Source organism: Leuresthes tenuis, unplaced genomic scaffold (genome assembly GCF_036924035.1).
Source record: "Leuresthes tenuis unplaced genomic scaffold, fLeuTen1.0.hap1 SCAF_4, whole genome shotgun sequence".
NCBI classification, from domain to species: domain Eukaryota; kingdom Metazoa; phylum Chordata; class Actinopteri; order Atheriniformes; family Atherinopsidae; genus Leuresthes; species Leuresthes tenuis.
This window is the reverse complement of record NW_027325358.1, coordinates 163,214-189,044: the sequence shown is the minus strand read 5'-3', so window position 1 is coordinate 189,044 and position 25,831 is coordinate 163,214. Positions and strand designations below refer to the sequence as shown.

Sequence of the window (25,831 nt, the reverse complement as noted above, 5' to 3'; positions counted from 1 at the left end):
CCCTGCGTGACCTGTACCTTACCTGTAGAAGTCTGACTCCAGCAGGGTGAGCTGGCGGGCGATCTCGATGGGGTGCAAAGTCATGAGGTCAAACTGGTTGATGTGTCCCGGTTTACAGATGTGCCACTCGATGGGAGGAGGGGAGTTCTGGAAGGTGATACTGTGACTCGGCAAGCTCACCTGAACCTGCTTCTTCCTCTGGATGATCTTTGTGATCGACTCCACCCACTTCCTCATTGTTTTACCTACAACACATCATCGTGACATCACTCACCAGCAACAGCCATCAAGTGTAGCGAGGGCACATGGAGGCGAGTATCTGGTTCCAGGTGTTCGGACAGGTGCTCACCTCTGACTGAAGCTATGAACTCCTCCAGTCGGCTCAGCAGGTGAGCGTCCCTCTCAAAGTCGTAAAAGTGATGCTCCACCCAGTGACGACAAACATTCAGAACTCTGCAGGAGGAACAGAATTAAATCCCACAGGTGTGTAGGAACTAAACTGGGACCTGGCTGCACAGATGTTTCAGATAACGAGGATGTGACAGATCAGAGACTGAACTAACTCCGACTGTTGGGACACTGTCTGAACCCAGAGCAGACGACATGTGTGGAACTGAATTATTGCCACACATTAACATGTGTCCAGGTCTGACACCAGCAGGAGGTGCTCTGTACCTGAGCTGAACCGGCTGGACAAACTCTTTGCGGAAGCGTTTGAGTTCAGCGCTGAGTAGCTGCTCCCCACCCTCCACCTGATCCACATCAGTTGGCCTAGGTTCTGGGATCTCGAACCTGAAAACAAACACAGACTCCTGAGACCAGCCCACATACGACCAGATGATTCTTCATACCTCTGATGTGGATCCAGTCAACTATTTATCAGTCCTGAACCAGAGTCCCAATCCAGCCCAATTTCTTTCAGATTTTCCTGTAACCTTTAAAGTGTCCTGATCAACAGTCCTGCAGCTTTCTGAAGCTCTTTCACAGCTTTTCTGCTTTTTCCCTCATCTTCAGTCCTTGTTCCTGAGCATTTTCAGAGGAATGTGTTTTTTCTTTGTTCAGCCACTGAACTCTGACCTTTGAACCCTTCAGGCAGAAAAAAGGCTCCTAACTCAAGGGATGAACCAGTGTTGTGTCGACACAGAACAGACAACTTAGCAAAGTTAAAGGCAGCCCACATCCAAAGAAGAGCTTTGGGATGTCCTTCAAGAAGCCTGGAGAACTATTCCTGAAGACTCCTTAAAGAAATGACAGAAAGCTTGTCTCAGAGGGTTCAGGCTGTGTTGGAGAATAAAGGAGCTCAGACCAGAGATTCACTTTAAAGCTGCTGAGAACTGAGAAAAAATATATATTTATATTCATGCTCTTGTTTTTATCCAAAGCGACATACAGGGTATAACATTACAGCTAACGTCAAAGCTAACAATAAGCTACATAGAAGGAAAACCACAAGTCAGGCTCAGAGGTGTAGCAATAGACTGCAGGTATAGAGGGAAGTACAGGGTAAGATAGACAGATACCCTGTTCTGGTACCGCTCGGCAGGTCATTCCACCATCTTGGAACAACATGAAAAGAGTCTGGATATATTTATTGTTTATTTATGTTTGACCATGTTTGAATAAATCACTGCAACTATTTCCTGTTTTACTGGAAATACAGAAAGAAATGAAGGCTGGATCAGGATTTCAGGACTGACTGGGACTACCCAGAGTTTCTCTTGCAAATATTAAGTAAGACTTAGGTGGTGCAAGGTGTTTTATTTCCATCCTTGTGACCCGGCAGGTGAGCTCACCTCTCTATGAGCAGATCCAGCAGCTCCTGAGGTTTACAGAACGATCTGTAGGTGGTGAGAAAGGTCCGCACAAAGTTCGGGTCTGAGGGAGAAAACAAGCACAAGCTGATCAGCGGCCAGGGACAGAATAACCATCAAACAAAACAGACCAGGACCAGAACGAGTGAAACACAAAAGGTTTTTCCACCAAAGTGGATCCACTGCTGGTTCGGAACCAGGTGTTACCTGAGCGCTGAGACTTGAGATTAAAAAAAATGATGCTATGCTAGAACCAACGACAACTAAAGCAAAGAACCTCTTACCTGGAGGACAAGCAGACCAGCTGAAGTGTTCAGACTCCAAACCGAAGAGGTTCTTATTCTAGCGTTTATTCAATAAAACCCCAACTTCAACGTGGAGGTGAAGCTGAAATAGAACCAATCTCTTTGTTCCTCACATTTTTCTGCTCTTTGTTAATCTATTTATCTTCTTAAATGCTGCTAAATAAACTGTTTACAGCGACGTTCACAATCACTGTTTCCAGGTCATCCTTTAACCAGTGTGTGCAGCCCTGTTTATTCATGGATTTAGAGTTCTGACCCGGTTTATCCCACTCAGAATAAAGTGTATCAATCCTGTTTAGCCTGTAACCAGCATTCACAAACAGCGACACAGTTGACCGAAGCTCAAATATAGATTAGCACTCACAATCTATTTACAACCAGTAACTTTACAAACAGCGACACAGCTGATTGGCTGTCGCAAACAGCGACACAGCTGATTGGCTGTCGCAAACAGCGACACAGCTGATTGGCTGTCGCAAACAGCGACACAGCTGATTGGCTGTCGCAAACAGCGACACAGCTGATTGGCTGTCGCAAACAGCGACACAGCTGATTGGCTGTCACAAACAGCGACACAGCTGATTGGCTGTCGCAAACAGCTGACCGACACACCACAAACATTCACATGTGACATAAGGTCTCACCTGGTCCAGTATTTATTCACCTGTGTGACATAAGGTCTCACCTGTTCCAGTATTTATTCACCTGTGTGACATAAGGTCTCACCTGGTCCAGTATTTATTCACCTGTGTGACATAAGGTCTCACCTGTTCCAGTATTTATTCACCTGTGTGACATAAGGTCTCACCTGGTCCAGTATTTATTCACCTGTGTGACATAAGGTCTCACCTGGTCCAGTATTTATTCACCTGTGTGACATAAGGTCTCACCTGGTCCAGTATTTATTCACCTGTGTGACATAAGGTCTCACCTGGTCCAGTATTTATTCACCTGTGTGACATAAGGTCTCACCTGTTCCAGTATTTATTCACCTGTGTGACATAAGGTCTCACCTGGTCCAGTATTTATTCACCTGTGTGACATAAGGTCTCACCTGGTCCAGTATTTATTCACCTGTGTGACATAAGGTCTCACCTGGTCCAGTATTTATTCACCTGTGTGACTTCAGGATCATCTGGTCCAGTGCTTAAAAACCTGTGTAAGATAAGCTCTGAGCTGATCCAGCATTTGAACACCTGTGTGACGTCAGGTGACTCACCTGCGTACATGTGGAAGGTGAGTCTCTCGATCAGTTTCAGGACCGTCCCAGCTTTGATGATTGGGATCCCAGACTTGGACTGGACGTTCTCCTCAAACACCACGTTCTCCTCGGAGTCGGGCTCAGCGAAGCGGTACACTTCGGGGCCCGGTAGCCTCATCTGCTCCTCCTTCTCCTCCTGCAGCATTGCCGTGTCCAGCATTCGTTCCAGGGTGCTGCGGTACTGCAGCGAGATCAGCGCTGCCATCCAGCCGTTCTTCTCCTCGGCAGACTTGGCGGCAAACACCACGCTGTTCCCATCTTTCAAGATGATCTCAAAGGCATGGCGGTACTCACCTTCCTTGTCGTCCTTATCATTGATCTGGACTTTGCGCATGAAGAATTTTTCCTTAAGCCGGTACTCTGCGGTGGAGCTGGCACCAGGCAGCCGAGGTGGACCATGGTTGGACTTGCAGCAAATCATGAGGCCGTCGAACAGGAAGATGTGGCGTTCGTGTTTGGCGCCCACACGGGTCAATGTGCCCTCCATGATGAACTCGTTGCAACACTGGCCAATGTCCTTACCCTCCCAGCCATCAATGTTCTTCTGGATCTCATTCATCTTCTTGATGGCGAGGTGTTTGCCCTTCATCTGATGGCTGTAGAAACGGCACGCCGACTCACTGCACACCAACGAAGAAGAGCGACAGCACAGGAGAAGAAGAACACAGAGTCAGTCCGGAGGGTCTGATTAGAAAGGAGTTATGGTCTGATTTCAGTGTTAGTGCTAAAAGGTGGAGCGGGTCCATCAGAACCAGCTTCACTCTGCCTTCATCCTCAGCCTCCATCAGTCTAAGAGCTGCTGATAATGAGGATCAATCACAAAGCACCCATAGATTTTAAAACTTTTATATTGAAACAGCAGCAACACTTTACACACTCTTATTTTGAGGTTATATATGGAAAGCCGACCATGATTCATCTATTTACCACCACTTGATGTTGGAAAAGGTAAAACCACGTTTTCTACCAGCAAGTGGTGCTTATAAAGGCGTATGATAGACGCCATGTGGCGTTTTGGACGGTGTTTTAAACATAAAAGACGTTGTGGAAGAAGAGAGGAAATGTGGCAAAAGTTAGTTAATGTTTGTCGCATCTCTGAATCACAGACATGTGCGACCGTCTGCAGTTTCCCGTGAGCTCCAGTGCTCTGTGAAACAACTGATAGCACTTATTGATCACCTGCTGTCAGGTAGCTGTGAGTGGAACTGTGTGATTGGGAATTAATGAATCAGTCTGACAGACAAGCTGTTGGAGAAAGTAAAACACCAAAGCTTGCTGTTCTTTCATCTCATCATTGGGTTTTTCTACAGATTTATCATGTGACATATGGGTGAGTTATGATTGGACGACTGGTCGGGTTCTTTACAAACCAGCAAGGCTGCTGTGACAGACTGCACGTCCAACAGGAAATGAGGTCACAGCGGGCAGACCGCAGACTTCAGCTCCGAAAACCAACCACTCTATGACATAAAGATGCAGTGACATCATCATTAAGTCTGTGACATCATTATCATCATCACAGTGACTTCAGCCTGAGAGTGAACTGCCCTTTTGTTTGAGTTCTGCATGATAGTCAATTTAAATAATCAGTTTAAAATTTCAACCAGATGACCCCGAGCACCGCCAGCTGACGCCCCCAACCCTCCTGAGACAACTGATAGTGCGGGTTGATGTTGGATAAAAGAACAGGGGTGCAGAAGATGCCAAAAACTTTATTTATTTTTGCCTCATCTTGAAGGAGTTAAAGCGTTTGTGCAGCTTGTTTTGAGATATTTTCCCCCTTAACACTTACATTCTCATCTCTGCTTCTAACTGTTTACTCCCTAATTTCTGCTTTTAATATATTAGAGTCTCATCTCTACATTTAACGGTCCAGTCTCAGCTCTTTTAACTCCTGCGAGATGAGACTGTAAGAAGTTAAAAGAAGAGATCAGGCTGTAAACGTTGAACGTTTAAACTCCTTACAGTCGCATCTCTACTTTTAACCGTTTACAGTCTCATCTCTTTTAACTCCTTACAGTCTCATCTCTTTTAACTCCTTACAGTCTCATCTCTTTTAATTCCTTACAGTCTCATCTCTTTTAATTCCTTACAGTCTCATCTCTTTTAACTCCTTACAGTCTCATCTCTTTTAATTCCTTACAGTCTCATCTCTTTTAACTCCTTACAGTCTCATCTCTTTTAACTCCTTACAGTCTCATCTCTGCTTTTAACCGTTTACAGTCTCATCTCTGCTTTTAACCGTTTACAGTCTCATCTCTTTTAACTCCTTACAGTCTCATCTCTTTTAACTCCTTACAGTCTCATCTCTGCTTTTAACCGTTTACAGTCTCATCTCTGCTTCTAAACGTTTACAGTCGAATCTCTTTTAACTCCTTAGTCTCATCTCTGCTTCTAAACGTTTACAGTCGAATCTCTTTTAACTCCTTAGTCTCATCTCTGCTTTTAACCGTTTACAGTCTCATCTCTTTTAACTCCTTAGTCTCATCTCTGCTTTTAACCTTTTACAATCTCATCTCTTTTAACTCCTTACAGTCTCATCTCTGCTTTTAACCGTTTACAGTCTCATCTCTTTTAACTCCTTACAGTCTCATCTCTGCTTTTAACCGTTTACAGTCTCATCTCTTTTAACTCCTTAGTCTCATCTCTGCTTTTAACCGTTTACAGTCTCATCTCTTTTAACTCCTTACAGTCTCATCTCTGCTTTTAACCGTTTACAGTCTCATCTCTTTTAACTCCTTAGTCTCATCTCTGCTTTTAACCGTTTACAGTCTCATCTCTTTTAACTCCTTACAGTCTCATCTCTGCTTCTAACCGTTTACAGTCTCATCTCTTTTAACTCCTTACAGTCTCATCTCTGCTTCTAACCGTTTACAGTCTCATCTCTTTTAACTCCTTACAGTCTCATCTCTGCTTTTAACCGTTTACAGTCTCATCTCTTTTAACTCCTTACAGTCTCATCTCTGCTTCTAATCGTTTACAGTCTCATCTCTTTTAACTCCTTAGTCTCATCTCTGCTTTTAACCTTTTACAATCTCATCTCTTTTAACTCCTTACAGTCTCATCTCTACTTTTAACCGTTTACAGTCTCATCTCTTTTAACTCCTTAGTCTCATCTCTGCTTTTAACCTTTTACAATCTCATCTCTTTTAACTACTTACAGTCTCATCTCTGCTTCTAATCGTTTACAGTCTCATCTCTTTTAACTCCTTAGTCTCATCTCTGCTTTTAACCTTTTACAATCTCATCTCTTTTAACTCCTTACAGTCTCATCTCTACTTTTAACCGTTTACAGTCTCATCTCTTTTAACTCCTTAGTCTCATCTCTGCTTTTAACCTTTTACAATCTCATCTCTTTTAACTCCTTACAGTCTCATCTCTGCTTTTAACCGTTTACAGTCTCATCTCTTTTAACTCCTTACAGTCTCATCTCTGCTTTTAACCGTTTACAGTCTCATCTCTTTTAACTCCTTAGTCTCATCTCTGCTTTTAACCGTTTACAGTCTCATCTCTTTTAACTCCTTACAGTCTCATCTCTGCTTTTAACCGTTTACAGTCTCATCTCTTTTAACTCCTTAGTCTCATCTCTGCTTTTAACCGTTTACAGTCTCATCTCTTTTAACTCCTTACAGTCTCATCTCTGCTTCTAACCGTTTACAGTCTCATCTCTTTTAACTCCTTACAGTCTCATCTCTGCTTCTAACCGTTTACAGTCTCATCTCTTTTAACTCCTTACAGTCTCATCTCTGCTTTTAACCGTTTACAGTCTCATCTCTTTTAACTCCTTACAGTCTCATCTCTGCTTTTAACCGTTTACAGTCTCATCTCTTTTAACTCCTTAGTCTCATCTCTGCTTCTAATCGTTTACAGTCTCATCTCTTTTAACTCCTTAGTCTCATCTCTGCTTTTAACCTTTTACAATCTCATCTCTTTTAACTCCTTACAGTCTCATCTCTACTTTTAACCGTTTACAGTCTCATCTCTTTTAACTCCTTAGTCTCATCTCTGCTTTTAACCGTTTACAGTCTCATCTCTTTTAACTCCTTACAGTCTCATCTCTGCTTCTAATCGTTTACAGTCTCATCTCTTTTAACTCCTTAGTCTCATCTCTGCTTTTAACCTTTTACAATCTCATCTCTTTTAACTCCTTAGTCTCATCTCTGCTTTTAACCTTTTACAATCTCATCTCTTTTAACTCCTTAGTCTCATCTCTGCTTTTAACCTTTTACAATCTCATCTCTTTTAACTACTTACAGTCTCATCTCTGCTTTTAACCATTTACAGTCTCATCTCTTTTAACTCCTTACAGTCTCATCTCTGCTTCTAAGGGTTTACGGTCTCATCTCTTTTAACTCCTTACAGTCTCATCTCTGCTTCTAATCGTTTACAGTCTCATCTCTTTTAACTCCTTAGTCTCATCTCTGCTTTTAACCTTTTACAATCTCATCTCTTTTAACTCCTTAGTCTCATCTCTGCTTTTAACCTTTTACAGTCTCATCTCTTTTAACTCCTTACAGTCTCATCTCTGCTTTTAACCATTTACAGTCTCATCTCTTTTAACTCCTTACAGTCTCATCTCTGCTTTTAACCGTTTACAGTCTCATCTCTTTTAACTCCTTACAGTCTCATCTCTACTTTTAACCGTTTACAGTCTCATCTCTTTTAACTCCTTACAGTCTCATTTCTGCTTCTAAGCGTTTACAGTCGCATCTCTTTTAACTCCTTAGTCTCATCTCTGCTTTTAACCATTTACAGTCTCATCTCTTTTAACTCCTTAGTCTCATCTCTGCTTTTAACCATTTACAGTCTCATCTCTTTTAACTCCTTACAGTCTCATCTCTGCTTCTAAGGGTTTACGGTCTCATCTCTTTTAACTCCTTACAGTCTCATCTCTGCTTTTAACCGTTTACAGTCTCATCTCTTTTAACTCCTTACAGTCTCATCTCTACTTTTAACCGTTTACAGTCTCATCTCTTTTAACTCCTTACAGTCTCATCTCTACTTTTAACCGTTTACAGTCTCATCTCTTTTAACTCCTTACAGTCTCATCTCTGCTTCTAACCGTTTACAGTCTCATCTCTTTTAACTCCTTACAGTCTCATCTCTGCTTTTAACCATTTACAGTCTCATCTCTTTTAACTCCTTACAGTCTCATCTCTGCTTTTAACCGTTTACAGTCTCATCTCTTTTAACTCCTTACAGTCTCATCTCTACTTTTAACCGTTTACAGTCTCATCTCTTTTAACTCCTTACAGTCTCATTTCTGCTTCTAAGCGTTTACAGTCGCATCTCTTTTAACTCCTTAGTCTCATCTCTGCTTTTAACCATTTACAGTCTCATCTCTTTTAACTCCTTAGTCTCATCTCTGCTTTTAACCATTTACAGTCTCATCTCTTTTAACTCCTTACAGTCTCATCTCTGCTTCTAAGGGTTTACGGTCTCATCTCTTTTAACTCCTTACAGTCTCATCTCTGCTTTTAACCGTTTACAGTCTCATCTCTTTTAACTCCTTACAGTCTCATCTCTACTTTTAACCGTTTACAGTCTCATCTCTTTTAACTCCTTACAGTCTCATCTCTACTTTTAACCGTTTACAGTCTCATCTCTTTTAACTCCTTACAGTCTCCTCTCTGCTTTTAACCGTTTACAGTCTCATCTCTTTTAACTCCTTACAGTCTCATCTCTACTTTTAACCGTTTACAGTCTCATCTCTTTTAACTCCTTAGTCTCATCTCTGCTTCTAAGCGTTTACAGTCGCATCTCTTTTAACTCCTTAGTCTCATCTCTGCTTTTAACCTTTTACAATCTCATCTCTTTTAACTCCTTACAGTCTCATCTCTACTTTTAACCGTTTACAGTCTCATCTCTTTTAACTCCTTACAGTCTCATTTCTGCTTCTAAGCGTTTACAGTCGCATCTCTTTTAACTCCTTAGTCTCATCTCTGCTTTTAACCATTTACAGTCTCATCTCTTTTAACTCCTTAGTCTCATCTCTGCTTTTAACCATTTACAGTCTCATCTCTTTTAACTCCTTACAGTCTCATCTCTGCTTCTAAGGGTTTACGGTCTCATCTCTTTTAACTCCTTACAGTCTCATCTCTGCTTTTAACCGTTTACAGTCTCATCTCTTTTAACTCCTTACAGTCTCATCTCTACTTTTAACCGTTTACAGTCTCATCTCTTTTAACTCCTTACAGTCTCATCTCTACTTTTAACCGTTTACAGTCTCATCTCTTTTAACTCCTTACAGTCTCATCTCTGCTTCTAACCGTTTACAGTCTCATCTCTTTTAACTCCTTACAGTCTCATCTCTGCTTTTAACCATTTACAGTCTCATCTCTTTTAACTCCTTACAGTCTCATCTCTGCTTTTAACCGTTTACAGTCTCATCTCTTTTAACTCCTTACAGTCTCATCTCTACTTTTAACCGTTTACAGTCTCATCTCTTTTAACTCCTTACAGTCTCATTTCTGCTTCTAAGCGTTTACAGTCGCATCTCTTTTAACTCCTTAGTCTCATCTCTGCTTTTAACCATTTACAGTCTCATCTCTTTTAACTCCTTAGTCTCATCTCTGCTTTTAACCATTTACAGTCTCATCTCTTTTAACTCCTTACAGTCTCATCTCTGCTTCTAAGGGTTTACGGTCTCATCTCTTTTAACTCCTTACAGTCTCATCTCTGCTTTTAACCGTTTACAGTCTCATCTCTTTTAACTCCTTACAGTCTCATCTCTACTTTTAACCGTTTACAGTCTCATCTCTTTTAACTCCTTACAGTCTCATCTCTACTTTTAACCGTTTACAGTCTCATCTCTTTTAACTCCTTACAGTCTCCTCTCTGCTTTTAACCGTTTACAGTCTCATCTCTTTTAACTCCTTACAGTCTCATCTCTACTTTTAACCGTTTACAGTCTCATCTCTTTTAACTCCTTAGTCTCATCTCTGCTTCTAAGCGTTTACAGTCGCATCTCTTTTAACTCCTTAGTCTCATCTCTGCTTTTAACCTTTTACAATCTCATCTCTTTTAACTCCTTACAGTCTCATCTCTGCTTCTAAGGGTTTACGGTCTCATCTCTTTTAACTCCTTACAGTCTCATCTCTGCTTCTAAGCGTTTACAGTCGCATCTCTTTTAACTCCTTAGTCTCATCTCTGCTTTTAACCGTTTACAGTCTCATCTCTTTTAACTCCTTACAGTCTCATCTCTGCTTCTAAGGGTTTACGGTCTCATCTCTTTTAACTCCTTACAGTCTCATCTCTGCTTTTAACCGTTTACAGTCTCATCTCTTTTAACTCCTTACAGTCTCATCTCTACTTTTAACCGTTTACAGTCTCATCTCTTTTAACTCCTTACAGTCTCATCTCTGCTTCTAAGCGTTTACAGTCGCATCTCTTTTAACTCCTTAGTCTCATCTCTGCTTTTAACCGTTTACAGTCTCATCTCTTTTAACTCCTTACAGTCTCATCTCTGCTTCTAAGGGTTTACGGTCTCATCTCTTTTAACTCCTTACAGTCTCATCTCTGCTTTTAACCGTTTACAGTCTCATCTCTTTTAACTCCTTACAGTCTCATCTCTACTTTTAACCGTTTACAATCTCATCTCTTTTAACTCCTTACAGTCTCATCTCTGCTTCTAATCGTTTATAGTCGCATCTCTTTTAACTCCTTACAGTCTCATCTCTTTTAACTCCTTACAGTCTCATCTCTGCTTCTAATCGTTTACAGTCTCATCTCTTTTAACTCCTTACAGTCTCATCTCTGCTTCTAAGCGTTTACAGTCTCATCTCTTTTAACTCCTTACAGTCTCATCTCTGCTTCTAATCGTTTACAGTCTCATCTCTTTTAACTCCTTACAGTCTCATCTCTGCTTTTAACCGTTTACAGTCTCATCTCTTTTAACTCCTTAGTCTCATCTCTGCTTTTAACCATTTACAATCTCATCTCTTTTAACTCCTTAGTCTCATCTCTGCTTCTAATCGTTTACAATCTCATCTCTTTTAACTCCTTAGTCTCATCTTTGCTTTTAACCATTTACAATCTCATCTCTTTTAACTCCTTACAGTCTCATCTCTTTTAACTCCTTACAGTCTCATCTCTGCTTCTAATCGTTTACAGTCTCATCTCTTTTAACTCCTTACAGTCTCATCTCTGCTTCTAAGCGTTTACAGTCTCATCTCTTTTAACTCCTTACAGTCTCATCTCTGCTTCTAATCGTTTACAGTCTCATCTCTTTTAACTCCTTACAGTCTCCTCTCTGCTTTTAACCGTTTACAGTCTCATCTCTTTTAACTCCTTACAGTCTCATCTCTTTTAACTCCTTACAGTCTCATCTCTGCTTCTAAGGGTTTACAGTCTCATCTCTTTTAACTCCTTACAGTCTCATCTCTGCTTCTAAGCGTTTACAGTCTCATCTCTTTTAACTCCTTAGTCTCATCTCTGCTTTTAACCTTTTACAGTCTCATCTCTTTTAACTCCTTACAGTCTCATCTCTGCTTTTAACCATTTACAATCTCATCTCTTTTAACTCCTTACAGTCTCATCTCTGCTTTTAACCGTTTACAGTCTCATCTCTTTTAACTCCTTAGTCTCATCTCTGCTTTTAACCTTTTACAGTCTCATCTCTTTTAACTCCTTACAGTCTCATCTCTGCTTCTAACCGTTTACAGTCTCATCTCTTTTAACTCCTTACAGTCTCATCTCTGCTTTTAACCGTTTACAGTCTCATCTCTTTTAACTCCTTAGTCTCATCTCTGCTTTTAACCTTTTACAGTCTCATCTCTTTTAACTCCTTACAGTCTCATCTCTGCTTTTAACCATTTACAATCTCATCTCTTTTAACTCCTTAGTCTCATCTCTGCTTCTAATCGTTTATAGTCGCATCTCTTTTAACTCCTTACAGTCTCCTCTCTGCTTTTAACCGTTTACAGTCTCATCTCTTTTAACTCCTTACAGTCTCATCTCTTTTAACTCCTTACAGTCTCCTCTCTGCTTTTAACCGTTTACAGTCTCATCTCTTTTAACTCCTTACAGTCTCATCTCTTTTAACTCCTTAGTCTCATCTCTGCTTTTAACCGTTTACAGTCTCATCTCTTTTAACTCCTTACAGTCTCATCTCTGCTTTTAACCGTTTACAGTCTCATCTCTTTTAACTCCTTAGTCTCATCTCTGCTTTTAACCGTTTACAGTCTCATCTCTTTTAACTCCTTAGTCTCATCTCTGCTTTTAACCGTTTACAGTCTCATCTCTTTTAACTCCTTACAGTCTCATCTCTGCTTTTAACCGTTTACAGTCTCATCTCTTTTAACTCCTTAGTCTCATCTCTGCTTTTAACCGTTTACAGTCTCATCTCTTTTAACTCCTTACAGTCTCATCTCTGCTTTTAACCGTTTACAGTCTCATCTCTTTTAACTCCTTACAGTCTCATCTCTGCTTTTAACCGTTTACAGTCTCATCTCTTTTAACTCCTTACAGTCTCATCTCTGCTTCTAACCATTTACTGACTAATCTCTGCTTTTAACCCTTTACAGGCTCATCTGTTTTAACTCATTACCTTCTTAACCTTCTTTTAACCGTTTATTATAATAATAATAATACATTTTATTTGTAGTGCCCTTTACATCGCAAGATCTCAAAGGGCTACAGTTTAAAAAAGAAAATAAAAGCAGTTCAATGTAAAAGTAAAAAGAATTTGGCAGACATCTAAGAGGGGGAATCATATGTTTTGCTAAAAAGAAATGTCTTTAGGCCCCTTTTAAAAGAGTCTGTGGGTTGTGGTGTCGGGGGGGTTTTCCCCAGGCGTGGGGCAGCAGCACAGAAAGCTCTATCTCCCATGGTCCTGAGCTTATTTCTGGGTGGGTGGAGGAAATTTAAGAGAGTGGAGCGAGAGAAACGGGTTGTTTTTACCACTACCAGACAGAGCATTTTTATTTATATTTAATGTACAGATTTCTACATGGAGTTTGGCTTTCGGTTACTGTTGCTGCACACTGATAACACAAAGATTACCTTGAACCTTAAACTGTGTCGTTATTCACTGCCGCCCAGTCAATTACTTGCACTGGCTTCTCATTGGTCAGATCAAGATATCTCCCTTATAAAACGAAAAAACACATGAGGTACACGAGACTTCTACATTGAGCGATTTGATGCAGTTATTTAAGTTGAACACATAACATCATCCTTTGTTTTTAACTGTGTGGTTGGTTATCCTCCTTCCTTCAGAGATATTTAACCACAGAGCAGACAATCGCAGTGTTTCTGGTTCTTCGTATCTCAGTAAAATACAAGCGATGGTTCTTGTCTACCTTCCTTCTTCACTTTGACCACAGTTGGTAAATTTGACCACAACACTGATGTATGGATCATGTGACCAAAGCTCTCAGCCACTGTAAGATGGAAAATCTATCAGTTAATCAGGCGTTATATGCCTCTCTGAGCTGTTGTTATGCTAGTTGAGTTAGGATCTAGGATTCCCCATGACATCTCACCAGGTGAGTGTTCACACCTGTCCTGCTGATGCTACATACTTTGGTCCAATATTCCTCCCTCTTATAAAATCCAGATGTTTTACAGATGTTGGGTTTGATCGTGCTGTGTTAGGGTTCTCTTCACAATGAGCAGAAGGTGTTGATAGGTATTTTTGGATCGACTGAAACGCTGACCTTTGGGTTGATGGTGTCACACTGATGTAGGAACATGCTTAAAGGTGGATTCTCAGACATGTATTTACATCACAAGCACAATTTAAATTTAAACGTGGTTTGCGCCTCCTGAACTAAGTGGGACATTGGTGAGACTCTCGTTCAGCATCACAGTAACCTCTTATAGAGAGAAGGGTTTTCCAACAACTTACTTGATTATTGGCGTGTTAAAGGTCGGATCAGGTGTGGGCGGAGCTCACATGACCTATATAATCACCACAGCTTACAGGAGATCTCCAACATTAAAAAACAGCTTCAGTATCAGAGACCTGGTCTCCTCAGTAAACATAGACCTTTATCTTCCACATAGAACTGAGTCAGAACCTCTGCCTTTCCTTCAACCACACAAACACAAAGACAGAAAAAATTAAGTCACCTACGTCCTCATGTCCACCTGCCACCTGTCCTCCTCCTCTTCTTCTTCCTCCTTTACCTCTTCCTCTTTTTCTTGTGACTCGTTCGGAGACTAAAAGCTAAAACTTTTCTCTGCAGCAGCTTTTCTTTCTGAACTCTTTCTTCTGACTGAGAACAATAAGCTGCAGGGCAGCTCCGCCCACTAGATGATGTAACTTCCTGTTAACACCCTGCCCCCACCTGCGACCCTGTAGAACCCCCCCCCCCCCCCGTCCGGGTTTATTTTGGTCCGAGGGGAAACGCAGAGGATGGGAGGAGTCCCACTGAGGGATAGTTGTTGTTGGACTGACCAGCTGTGGTCTGTTTCCCTCCTGCTACTCTGGTTCTGTTTCCCTCCTGCTACTCTGGTTCTGTTTCACTCCTGCTACTCTGGTTCTGTTTCACCCTGCTACTCTGGTTCTGTTTCCCTCCTGCTACTCTGGTTCTGTTTCCCTCCTGCTACTCTGGTTCTGTTTCCCTCCTGCTACTCTGGTTCTGTTTCCCTCCTGCTACTCTGGTTCTGTTTCACTCCTGCTACTCTGGTTCTGTTTCACTCCTGCTACTCTGGTTCTGTTTCACTCCTGCTACTCTGGTTCTGTTTCACTCTGCTGCGGTCGGGCTGGTGGTTCTGTTTCCCTCCTGCTACTCTGGTTCTGTTTCACTCCTGCTACTCTGGTTCTGTTTCCCTCCTGCTACTCTGGTTCTGTTTCCCTCCTGCTACTCTGGTTCTGTTTCCCTCCTGCTACTCTGGTTCTGTTTCCCTCCTGCTACTCTGGTTCTGTTTCCCTCCTGCTACTCTGGTTCTGTTTCCCTCCTGCTACTCTGGTTCTGTTTCCCTCCTGCTACTCTGGTTCTGTTTCACTCCTGCTACTCTGGTTCTGTTTCACTCCTGCTACTCTGGTTCTGTTTCACTCTGCTGCGGTCGGGCTGGTGGTTCTGTTTCCCTCCTGCTACTCTGGTTCTGTTTCACTCCTGCTACTCTGGTTCTGTTTCACTCCTGCTACTCTGGTTCTGTTTCCCTCCTGCTACTCTGGTTCTGTTTCACTCCTGCTACTCTGGTTCTGTTTCACTCTGCTGCGGTCGGGCTGGTGGTTCTGTTTCCCTCCTGCTACTCTGGTTCTGTTTCACTCCTGCTACTCTGGTTCTGTTTCCCTCCTGCTACTCTGGTTCTGTTTCACTCTGCTGCGGTCGGGCTGGTGGTTCTGTTTCCCTCCTGCTACTCTGGTTCTGTTTCACTCCTGCTACTCTGGTTCTGTTTCCCTCCTGCTACTCTGGTTCTGTTTCCCTCCTGCTACTCTGGTTCTGTTTCCCTCCTGCTACTCTGGTTCTGTTTCCCTCCTGCTACTCTGGTTCTGTTTCCCTCCTGCTACTCTGGTTCTGTTTCCCTCCTGCTACTCTGGTTCTGTTTCCCTCCTGCTACTCTGGTTCTGTTTCACTCCTGCTACTCTGGTTCTGTTTCACTCCTGCTACTCTGGTTCTGTTTCCCTCCTGCTACTCTGGTTCTGTTTCACTCCTGCTACTCTGGTTCTGTTTCACTCTGCTGCGGTCGGGCTGGTGGTTCTGTTTCCCTCCTGCTACTCTGGTTCTGTTTCACTCCTGCTACTCTGGTTCTGTTTCACTCCTGCTACTCTGGTTCTGTTTCCCTCCTGCTACTCTGGTTCTGTTTCACTCCTGCTACTCTGGTTCTGTTTCACTCTGCTGCGGTCGGGCTGGTGGTTCTGTTTCCCTCCTGCTACTCTGGTTCTGTTTCACTCCTGCTACTCTGGTTCTGTTTCCCTCCTGCTACTCTGGTTCTGTTTCCCTCCTGCTACTCTGGTTCTGTTTCCCTCCTGCTACTCTGGTTCTGTTTCCCTCCTGCTACTCTGGTTCTGTTTCCCTCCTGCTACTCTGGTTCTGTTTCACCCTGCTGCGGTCGGGCTGGTGGTTCTGTTTCAGAACAGTTGAAGCGCACTTCATCACAGTCTCAGTATCAGAGCCGGCCCGCCCTGCTTCAGAACATATCACATATTCTTCTACTGCCTGATAAAAACTCTTTGTGGGTTTGGTCCATCTTTCAGAACCTTTTTCAACCTTCAGAACTTTCGTTGACACGTCTGTAGAACCAAGCTGAGGTCATCTGACCCGACAGTGTGGGTCCACTGGACCAAAAACTGATTTGTTAGTGTGTTCTGATACTCATCGAACAGCAGGTTACTGACTGTAAGAGATCGATATCCTGGAGCTCTGATGGTCACCTGACTGTGTGTCTACAGGTGTGTCTACAGGTGTGTGTACAGGTGTGTGTACAGGTGTGTCTACAGGTGTGTCTACAGGTGTGTGTACAGGTGTGTGTACAGGTGTGTGTACAGGTGTGTCTACAGGTGTGTCTACAGGTGTGTGTACAGGTGTGTCTACAGGTGTGTCTACAGGTGTGTGTACAGGTGTGTCTACAGGTGTGTGTACAGGTGTGCGTACAGGTGTGTGTACAGGTGTGTCTACAGGTGTGTGCGTACAGGTGTGTCTACAGGTGTGTGTACAGGTGTGTTTACAGCTGTGTGTACACAGGTGTGTGTACAGGTGTGTGTACAGGTGTGCGTACAGGTGTGTCTACAGGTGTGTGTACAGGTGTGCGTACAGGTGTGTGTGTACAGCTGTGTGTACAGGTGTGTGTACACAGGTGTGTCTACAGGTGTGTGTACAGGTGTGTCTACAGGTGTGTGTACAGGTGTGTGCACAGGTGTGCGTACAGGTGTGTCTACAGGTGTGTCTACAGGTGTGCGTACAGGTGTGTTTACAGCTGTGTGTACACAGGTGTGTGTACAGGTGTGTGTACAGGTGTGCGTACAGGTGTGTCTACAGGTGTGTTTACAGCTGTGTGTACACAGGTGTGTGTACAGGTGTGTGTACAGGTGTGCGTACAGGTGTGTCTACAGGTGTGTGTACAGGTGTGCGTACAGGTGTGTGTGTACAGCTGTGTGTACAGGTGTGTGTACACAGGTGTGTCTACAGGTGTGTGTACAGGTGTGTCTACAGGTGTGTGTACAGGTGTGCGTACAGGTGTGTGTGTACAGGTGTGTCTACAGGTGTGTGTGTACAGCTGTGTGTACAGGTGTGCGTACAGGTGTGTCTACAGGTGTGTGTACAGGTGTGCGTACAGGTGTGTGTGTACAGCTGTGTGTACAGGTGTGTGTACACAGGTGTGTCTACAGGTGTGTGTACAGGTGTGTCTACAGGTGTGTGTACAAGTGTGCCTACAGGTGTGTGTGTACAGCTGTGTGTACAGGTGTGTGTACAAGTGTGCCTACAGGTGTGTGTGTACAGCTGTGTGTACAGGTGTGCGTACAGGTGTGCCTACAGGTGTGTGTGTACAGGTGTGTGTACACAGGTGTGTCTACAGGTGTGTGTACACAGGTGTGCCTACAGGTGTGTGTGTACAGGTGTGCGTACAGGTGTGCCTACAGGTGAGACGTACCTGAGCCTCCTCTTGGCGAGGCTCCTTGAACAGATCCGCTCCATGCTGCTCTGCAGGTTCAGCAGGGCGGTGATGGCCTGTTTCAGACACTCTTTATCCTCCTCATCCTCACTCTTCTCCTCCAGTTGCTATGGAAACACAAAGGTGCAGGGTCATGGAGCACCTGTGCAGGTAACTCCTAAAGTCTAATCCAACAAAACTGACCAAAATCATGTGAAAAACCTGGGACACGACCAAAATCATGACCAGAAATGGATTCAGAGCTATTAAAACTGTATGTCAGTGTTCCCATAAGATTCTTGGATCAGAACCAGGCCCAGAGTAAAGTCCTCGCCTCCTCTGACCCGCTCTGCTGGGAATAATCTGCAGAACATGACTGGTGGTATTTCAGGATTAAACTGAGCCGGGAGAAAGCAGCTTACAGCCACTCGCTGGAAAGTCCCACAACAGAAGTGGCTCTGACCCAGAACCAGCTGCACCCAGCCGGGTCTGACCCAGAACCAGCTGCACACAGCGCTCCGGTACTGGGAGGGATGGTTCTGTTGGTCAGCCGTATTCTGGATTAACCCTCTGGGATCTGAGCCCATTGAATACTTTGATTTATCAAAGGTTGGCCGTATCCATGCTGAGTATCAACATGATCTGATAAGAACTTTTTCACTTGGACATACTTTATTCACACATTGGGCCGGGTTGGTGCTTGTACTCTAAAATAGTGCAAATGTAATATAAGAGACAAAGTTGAGATGTAATCACACAATATATAAATATTTAAATCTATATACAGTGGAACAAAGCGTTTTATCTGCGCCACTCTCCAAAGCAGTTTCTGTCCAAAACGAGACAAAGCGCCACTTCCAGGGAGTGAGGTTTATTTTCTTGTCCACCTGGTGCAGGTGAAGGCAACTCCTGCGGCCTTGTGTGGCTTTCAGGCTGTTACCATGGCAATGGGAACAGGGATGTGGTCAGCACTCCTCTTGGACACGCCCATCCTGTCCACGGCACACAGCTGGGAAACCAGTTCTCTCTGGAAGTCCTTGTGGGACACGGACCTCACTTGGTTTGAGGCGCTAATGTTCCGGTATGGTTCTGGTATGGTTCCGGTATGGTTCCGGTATGGTTCCGGTATGGTTCTGGTATGGTTCCGGTATGGTTCAGGTATGGTTCTGGTATGGTTCCGGTATGGTTCTGGTATGGTTCCGGTATGGTTCCGGTATGGTTCCGGTATGGTTCTGGTATGGTTCTGGTATGGTTCCGGTATGGTTCCGGTATGGTTCTGGTATGGTTCTGGTAACTCCCGCGGTTGACTCAGCCATTTTGGCGCTCCCCGCCTCCCATGATCAACGTCTCTGGGACATTGATCACGTAGAATAGTATGAGCAGATTCTTTTTCAGGTTAGGTAAAATCACAAAAAACGACGAAGACATGGAAAGAAATGCAACCCCCGCCCCTCCCATCCAACCCCCGCCCCTCCCCTCCCATCCCATCCCATCCAACCCCGCCCCTCCCATCCAACCCCTCCCCCTCCCATCCAACCCCTCCCATCCAACCCCTCCCCCTCCCATCCATCCCATCCCATCCAACCCATCCCATCCAACCCCTCCCATCCCATCCAACCCCGCCCCTCCCATCCAACCCCTCCCCCTCCCATCCAACCCATCCCATCCAACCCCTCCCCTCCCCTCCCATCCCATCCCATCCAACCCCGCCCCTCCCATCCAACCCCTCCCCCTCCCATCCAACCCATCCCATCCAACCCCTCCCCCTCCCATCCATCCCATCCCATCCAACCCATCCCATCCAACCCCTCCCATCCAACCCCTCCCCTCCCATCCCATCCAACCCCTCCCATCCCATCCAACCCCTCCCATCCCATCCAACCCCGCCCCTCCCATCCAACCCCTCCCCCTCCCATCCAACCCATCCCATCCAACCCCTCCCCTCCCATCCCATCCAACCCCTCCCATCCCATCCCATCCAACCCCTCCCATCCCATCCAACCCCTCCCATCCCATCCAACCCCCGCCCCTCCCATCCAACCCCTCCCATCCCATCCAACCCCGCCCCTCCCATCCAACCCCTCCCATCCCATCCAACCCCCGCCCCTCCCATCCAACCCCTCCCATCCCATCCAACCCCGCCCCTCCCATCCAACCCCTCCCCCTCCCATCCAACCCATCCCATCCAACCCCTCCCCCTCCCATCCATCCCATCCCATCCAACCCATCCCATCCAACCCCTCCCATCCAACCCCTCCCCTCCCATCCCATCCAACCCCTCCCATCCCATCCAACCCCTCCCATCCCATCCAACCCCGCCCCTCCCATCCAACCCCTCCCCCTCCCATCCAACCCATCCCATCCAACCCCTCCCCTCCCATCCCATCCAACCCCTCCCATCCCATCCCATCCAACCCCTCCCATCCCATCCAACCCCCGCCCCTCCCATCCAACCCCTCCCATCCCATCCAACCCCTCCCCTCCCATCCAACCCCGCCCCTCCCATCCAACCCCTCCCATCCCATCCAACCCCCGCCCCTCCCATCCAACCCATCCCATCCCATCCAACCCCGCCCCTCCCATCCAACCCCCGCCCCTCCCATCCAACCCCTCCCATCCCATCCAACCCCTCCCATCCCATCCAACCCCCGCCCCTCCCATCCAACCCCTCCCATCCCATCCAACCCCGCCCCTCCCATCCAACCCCTCCCATCCCATCCAACCCCCGCCCCTCCCATCCAACCCCTCCCATCCCATCCAACCCCGCCCCTCCCATCCAACCCCCGCCCCTCCCATCCAACCCCTCCCATCCCATCCAACCCCCGCCCCGCCCCTCCCATCCAACCCCTCCCATCCCATCCCATCCCATCCAACCCCGTCCCTCCCATCCCATCCCATCCAACCCCCGCCCCTCCCATCCAACCCATCCCATCCAACCCCCGCCCCTCCCATCCAACCCCTCCCATCCAACCCCCTCCCCTCCCATCCAACCCCTCCCATCCCATCCAACCCCTCCCATCCCATCCAACCCCTCCCATCCCATCCAACCCCCGCCCCTCCCATCCAACCCCTCCCATCCCATCCAACCCCCGCCCCTCCCATCCAACCCCTCCCATCCAACCCCCTCCCCTCCCATCCAACCCCTCCCCTCCCATCCAACCCCTCCCATCCCATCCAACCCCTCCCATCCCATCCAACCCCCGCCCCTCCCATCCAACCCCTCCCATCCAACCCCCTCCCCTCCCATCCAACCCCTCCCCTCCCATCCAACCCCTCCCATCCCATCCAACCCCTCCCATCCCATCCAACCCCCGCCCCTCCCATCCAACCCCTCCCATCCCATCCAACCCCCGCCCCTCCCATCCAACTCATCCCATCCAACCCCCGCCCCTCCCATCCAACCCCTCCCATCCAACCCCCGCCCCTCCCATCCAACCCCCTCCCATCCAACCCCCGCCCCTCCCCTCCCATCCCATCCAACCCCCGCCCCGCCCCTCCCATCCAACCCCTCCCATCCCATCCCATCCCATCCAACCCCGCCCCTCCCATCCCATCCCATCCAACCCCCGCCCCTCCCATCCAACCCATCCCATCCAACCCCCGCCCCTCCCATCCAACCCCTCCCATCCAACCCCCTCCCCTCCCATCCAACCCCTCCCATCCCATCCAACCCCCGCCCCTCCCATCCAACCCATCCCATCCAACCCCCGCCCCTCCCATCCAACCCCTCCCATCCAACCCCCTCCCCTCCCATCCAACCCCTCCCCTCCCATCCAACCCCTCCCATCCCATCCAACCCCTCCCATCCCATCCAACCCCTCCCCTCCCATCCAACCCCTCCCATCCCATCCAACCCCTCCCATCCCATCCAACCCCCGCCCCTCCCATCCAACCCCTCCCCTCCCATCCAACCCCTCCCATCCCATCCAACCCCTCCCATCCCATCCAACCCCCGCCCCTCCCATCCAACCCCTCCCATCCAACCCCCTCCCCTCCCATCCAACCCCTCCCATCCCATCCAACCCCTCCCATCCCATCCAACCCCCGCCCCTCCCATCCAACCCCTCCCATCCCATCCAACCCCCGCCCCTCCCATCCAACTCATCCCATCCAACCCCCGCCCCTCCCATCCAACCCCCGCCCCTCCCATCCAACCCCTCCCATCCCATCCAACCCCCGCCCCTCCCATCCAACTCATCCCATCCAACCCCCGCCCCTCCCATCCAACCCCTCCCATCCAACCCCCGCCCCTCCCATCCAACCCCCTCCCATCCAACCCCCGCCCCTCCCCTCCCATCCCATCCAACCCCCGCCCCGCCCCTCCCATCCAACCCCTCCCATCCCATCCCATCCCATCCAACCCCGCCCCTCCCATCCCATCCCATCCAACCCCCGCCCCTCCCATCCAACCCATCCCATCCAACCCCCGCCCCTCCCATCCAACCCCTCCCATCCAACCCCCTCCCCTCCCATCCAACCCCTCCCATCCCATCCAACCCCCGCCCCTCCCATCCAACCCATCCCATCCAACCCCCGCCCCTCCCATCCAACCCCTCCCATCCAACCCCCTCCCCTCCCATCCAACCCCTCCCCTCCCATCCAACCCCTCCCATCCCATCCAACCCCTCCCATCCCATCCAACCCCTCCCATCCCATCCAACCCCCGCCCCTCCCATCCAACTCATCCCATCCAACCCCCGCCCCTCCCATCCAACCCATCCCATCCAACCCCTCCCATCCAACCCCTCCCATCCAACCCCCGCCCCTCCCCTCCCATCCCATCCAACCCCCTCCCCTCCCATCCCATCCAACCCCTCCCATCCCATCCAACCCCTCCCATCCTGAGGTTCTTTTTCTCGTTCAGAGGCCACAAAAGGTTTTGAAGATGGTGTCACCATCCCACAATCCCTGTCTCACTGTTGCCATGACAATGCAATGTGGTCACCTACCTGCCAAGTCAGCAGCTGACGAGTCAGTTTGATCAGCTGGAACATTCAGAGCTGAGAGCAGGTAACATTACTGAGTTTATTGAGATGTAACCTGTACAGACCGGCTCCAGCTACCAACTGACAGTATGATGTACAAGCAGGTGTGGAGGCTCACCTTGAGGATTTCGAACAGGTGCAGGCAGTGGTAAACAGGGGTGAGCAGCAGTCTGGGCAGGACATACTGAACAGCCTCTTTAAAGCCTTCACAGATGGACTGAGAACACAGACACACAGAGGCTTCAGTTCAGGAAACAAAGATCTCTGTGCTTGGCTGCATCCTGAGGAGCTTTAATCATTTATTACCAGCAGCTAACCGCAGCACAATAACATGACAGAGGTCACATGACCACAGACCAATCAGACGTACAGGGGGCGGGGCTTACCTGCAGGTGGAAGGCGGCTCCTGGTTTGGACACTTGACTCAGGAAGTGTTCGTGGAAGCCAGGCCGCAAGACATCCTGCGCATATGTCTCGTAGGGGTCAAAGGCCAACTCCTGTCAATTAAATCACATAACACATGGAACCAGATCTGTCAACCGACCAAGCGATCGATCAATTAGTTCCCCAGGTGTGCCCACCTCAGCCAGGTCCTCAAAACAGCTCCCCACCAGAGGATGAGGGCTTCCTTCATCAGTCATCTCAACCGTGTCCTCAACCAAACCCAAAAGCTTCACCGTCACCTCGTGGATGTCAACGATCCGGCTAAAGATGCTGTCCACGTCCTGCAGGACAGATCAATCACACGATCAATCACACGATCAATCACACGATCAATCACACGATCAATCACACGATCAATCACACGATCAGTGTAATGATCAGTGTAATGATCAATGATCAGTGTAACGATCAGTGTAATGATCAGTGTAACGATCAGTGTAATGATCAGTGTAATGATCAATGATCAGTGTAATGATCAGTGTAATGATCAGTGTAATGATCAGTGTAATGATCAATGATCAGTGTAATGATCAGTGTAATGATCAGTGTAATGATCAGTGTAATGATCAGTGTAATGATCAGTGTAATGATCAGTGTAATGATCAATGATCAGTGTAATGATCAGTGTAATGATCAGTGTAATGATCAATGATCAGTGTAATGATCAATGATCAGTGTAATGATCAGTGTAATGATTAGTCAAATGATCAGTGTAACGATCAATCACACGATCAATCACACGATCAATCCCACGATCAGTGTAATGATCAATCAAATGATCAGTGTAATGATCAATGATCAGTCAAATGATCAGTGTAATGATCAATGATCAGTGTAACGATCAGTGTAATGATCAGTGTAACGATCAATCACACGATCAATCACACGATCAATCACACGATCAATCACACGATCAATCACACGATCAATCAAATGATCAGTGTAATGATCAATGATCAGTGTAACGATCAGTGTAATGATCAATGATCAGTGTAACGATCAGTGTAATGATCAATGATCAGTGTAATGATCAATGATCAGTGTAATGATCAATGATCAGTGTAATGATCAATGATCAGTGTAATGATCAGTGTAATGATCAGTCAAATGATCAGTGTAACGATCAATCACACGATCAATCACACGATAAATCACACGATCAATCACACGATCAATCACACGATCAGTGTAATGATCAATCAAATGATCAGTGTAATGATCAATGATCAGTGTAATGATCAGTGTAATGATCAATGATCAGTCAAATGATCAGTGTAACGATCAGTGATCAGTGTAATGATCAATGTTCAGTCAAATGATCAGTGTAATGATCAATGATCAGTGTAACGATCAGTGTAATGATCAGTGTAATGATCAATGTTCAGTCAAATGATCAGTGTAATGATCAGTGATCAGTGTAATGATCAGTGTAATGATCAATGATCAGTCAAATGATCAGTGTAACGATCAGTGATCAGTGTAATGATCAATGTTCAGTCAAATGATCAGTGTAATGATCAATGATCAGTGTAACGATCAGTGTAATGATCAGTGTAATGATCAATGATCAGTCAAATGATCAGTGTAATGATCAGTGATCAGTGTAATGATCAGTGTAATGATCAATGATCAGTCAAATGATCAGTGTAATGATCAATGATCAGTGTAATGATCAGTGTAATGATCAATGATCAGTGTAACGATCAGTGTAATGATCAGTGTAATGATCAATGATCAGTGTAATGATCAGTGTAATGATCAATCACACGATCAATCACACGATCAATCACACGATCAATCACACGATCAATCAAATGATCAGTGTAATGATCAATGATCAGTGTAATGATCAGTGTAATGATCAATGATCAGTGTAACGATCAGTGATCAGTGTAACGATCAATCACACGATCAATCACACGATCAATCAAATGATCAGTGTAATGATCAATGATCAGTGTAATGATCAGTGTAATGATCAATGATCAGTGTAATGATCAGTGTAATGATCAGTGTAATGATCAGTGTAATGATCAATGATCAGTGTAATGATCAGTGTAATGATCAATCAAATGATCAGTGTAATGATCAATGATCAGTGTAATGATCAATGATCAGTCAAATGATCAGTGTAACGATCAGTGATCAGTGTAATGATCAATGATCAGTGTAATGATCAGTCAAATGATCAGTGTAACGATCAATCACACGATCAATCACACGATCAATCACACGATCAGTGTAATGATCAATCAAATGATCAGTGTAATGATCAATGATCAGTCAAATGATCAGTGTAACGATCAGTGATCAGTGTAACGATCAATGATCAGTGTAATGATCAATGATCAGTGTAATGATCAATGATCAGTGTAATGATCAATGATCAGTGTAATGATCAGTCAAATGATCAGTGTAACGATCAATCACACGATCAATCACACGATCAATCACACGATCAGTGTAATGATCAATCAAATGATC

General features: G+C 46.0%; 1 protein-coding gene across 2 annotated transcripts in view; it reads right to left on the bottom strand.

Moving 5' to 3' along the window:
* LOC140305220 (son of sevenless homolog 1-like) overlaps positions 1 to 25,831 on the bottom strand; it is a 51,171-nt gene that overhangs the window by 11,598 nt on the left and 13,742 nt on the right. For both annotated transcript variants that reach the window (XM_072383971.1, XM_072383972.1), the window contains exons 6-14: positions 23,485 to 23,628; positions 23,290 to 23,400; positions 23,022 to 23,120; positions 17,919 to 18,046; positions 3,336 to 3,997; positions 1,794 to 1,875; positions 676 to 792; positions 350 to 453; positions 23 to 245 (exon numbers count right to left, since the gene is read on the bottom strand). In XM_072383971.1, the coding sequence (XP_072240072.1) occupies positions 23 to 245; positions 350 to 453; positions 676 to 792; positions 1,794 to 1,875; positions 3,336 to 3,997; positions 17,919 to 18,046; positions 23,022 to 23,120; positions 23,290 to 23,400; positions 23,485 to 23,628 (1,670 nt within the window). The remainder of the gene's footprint in view (positions 1 to 22; positions 246 to 349; positions 454 to 675; positions 793 to 1,793; positions 1,876 to 3,335; positions 3,998 to 17,918; positions 18,047 to 23,021; positions 23,121 to 23,289; positions 23,401 to 23,484; positions 23,629 to 25,831) is intronic.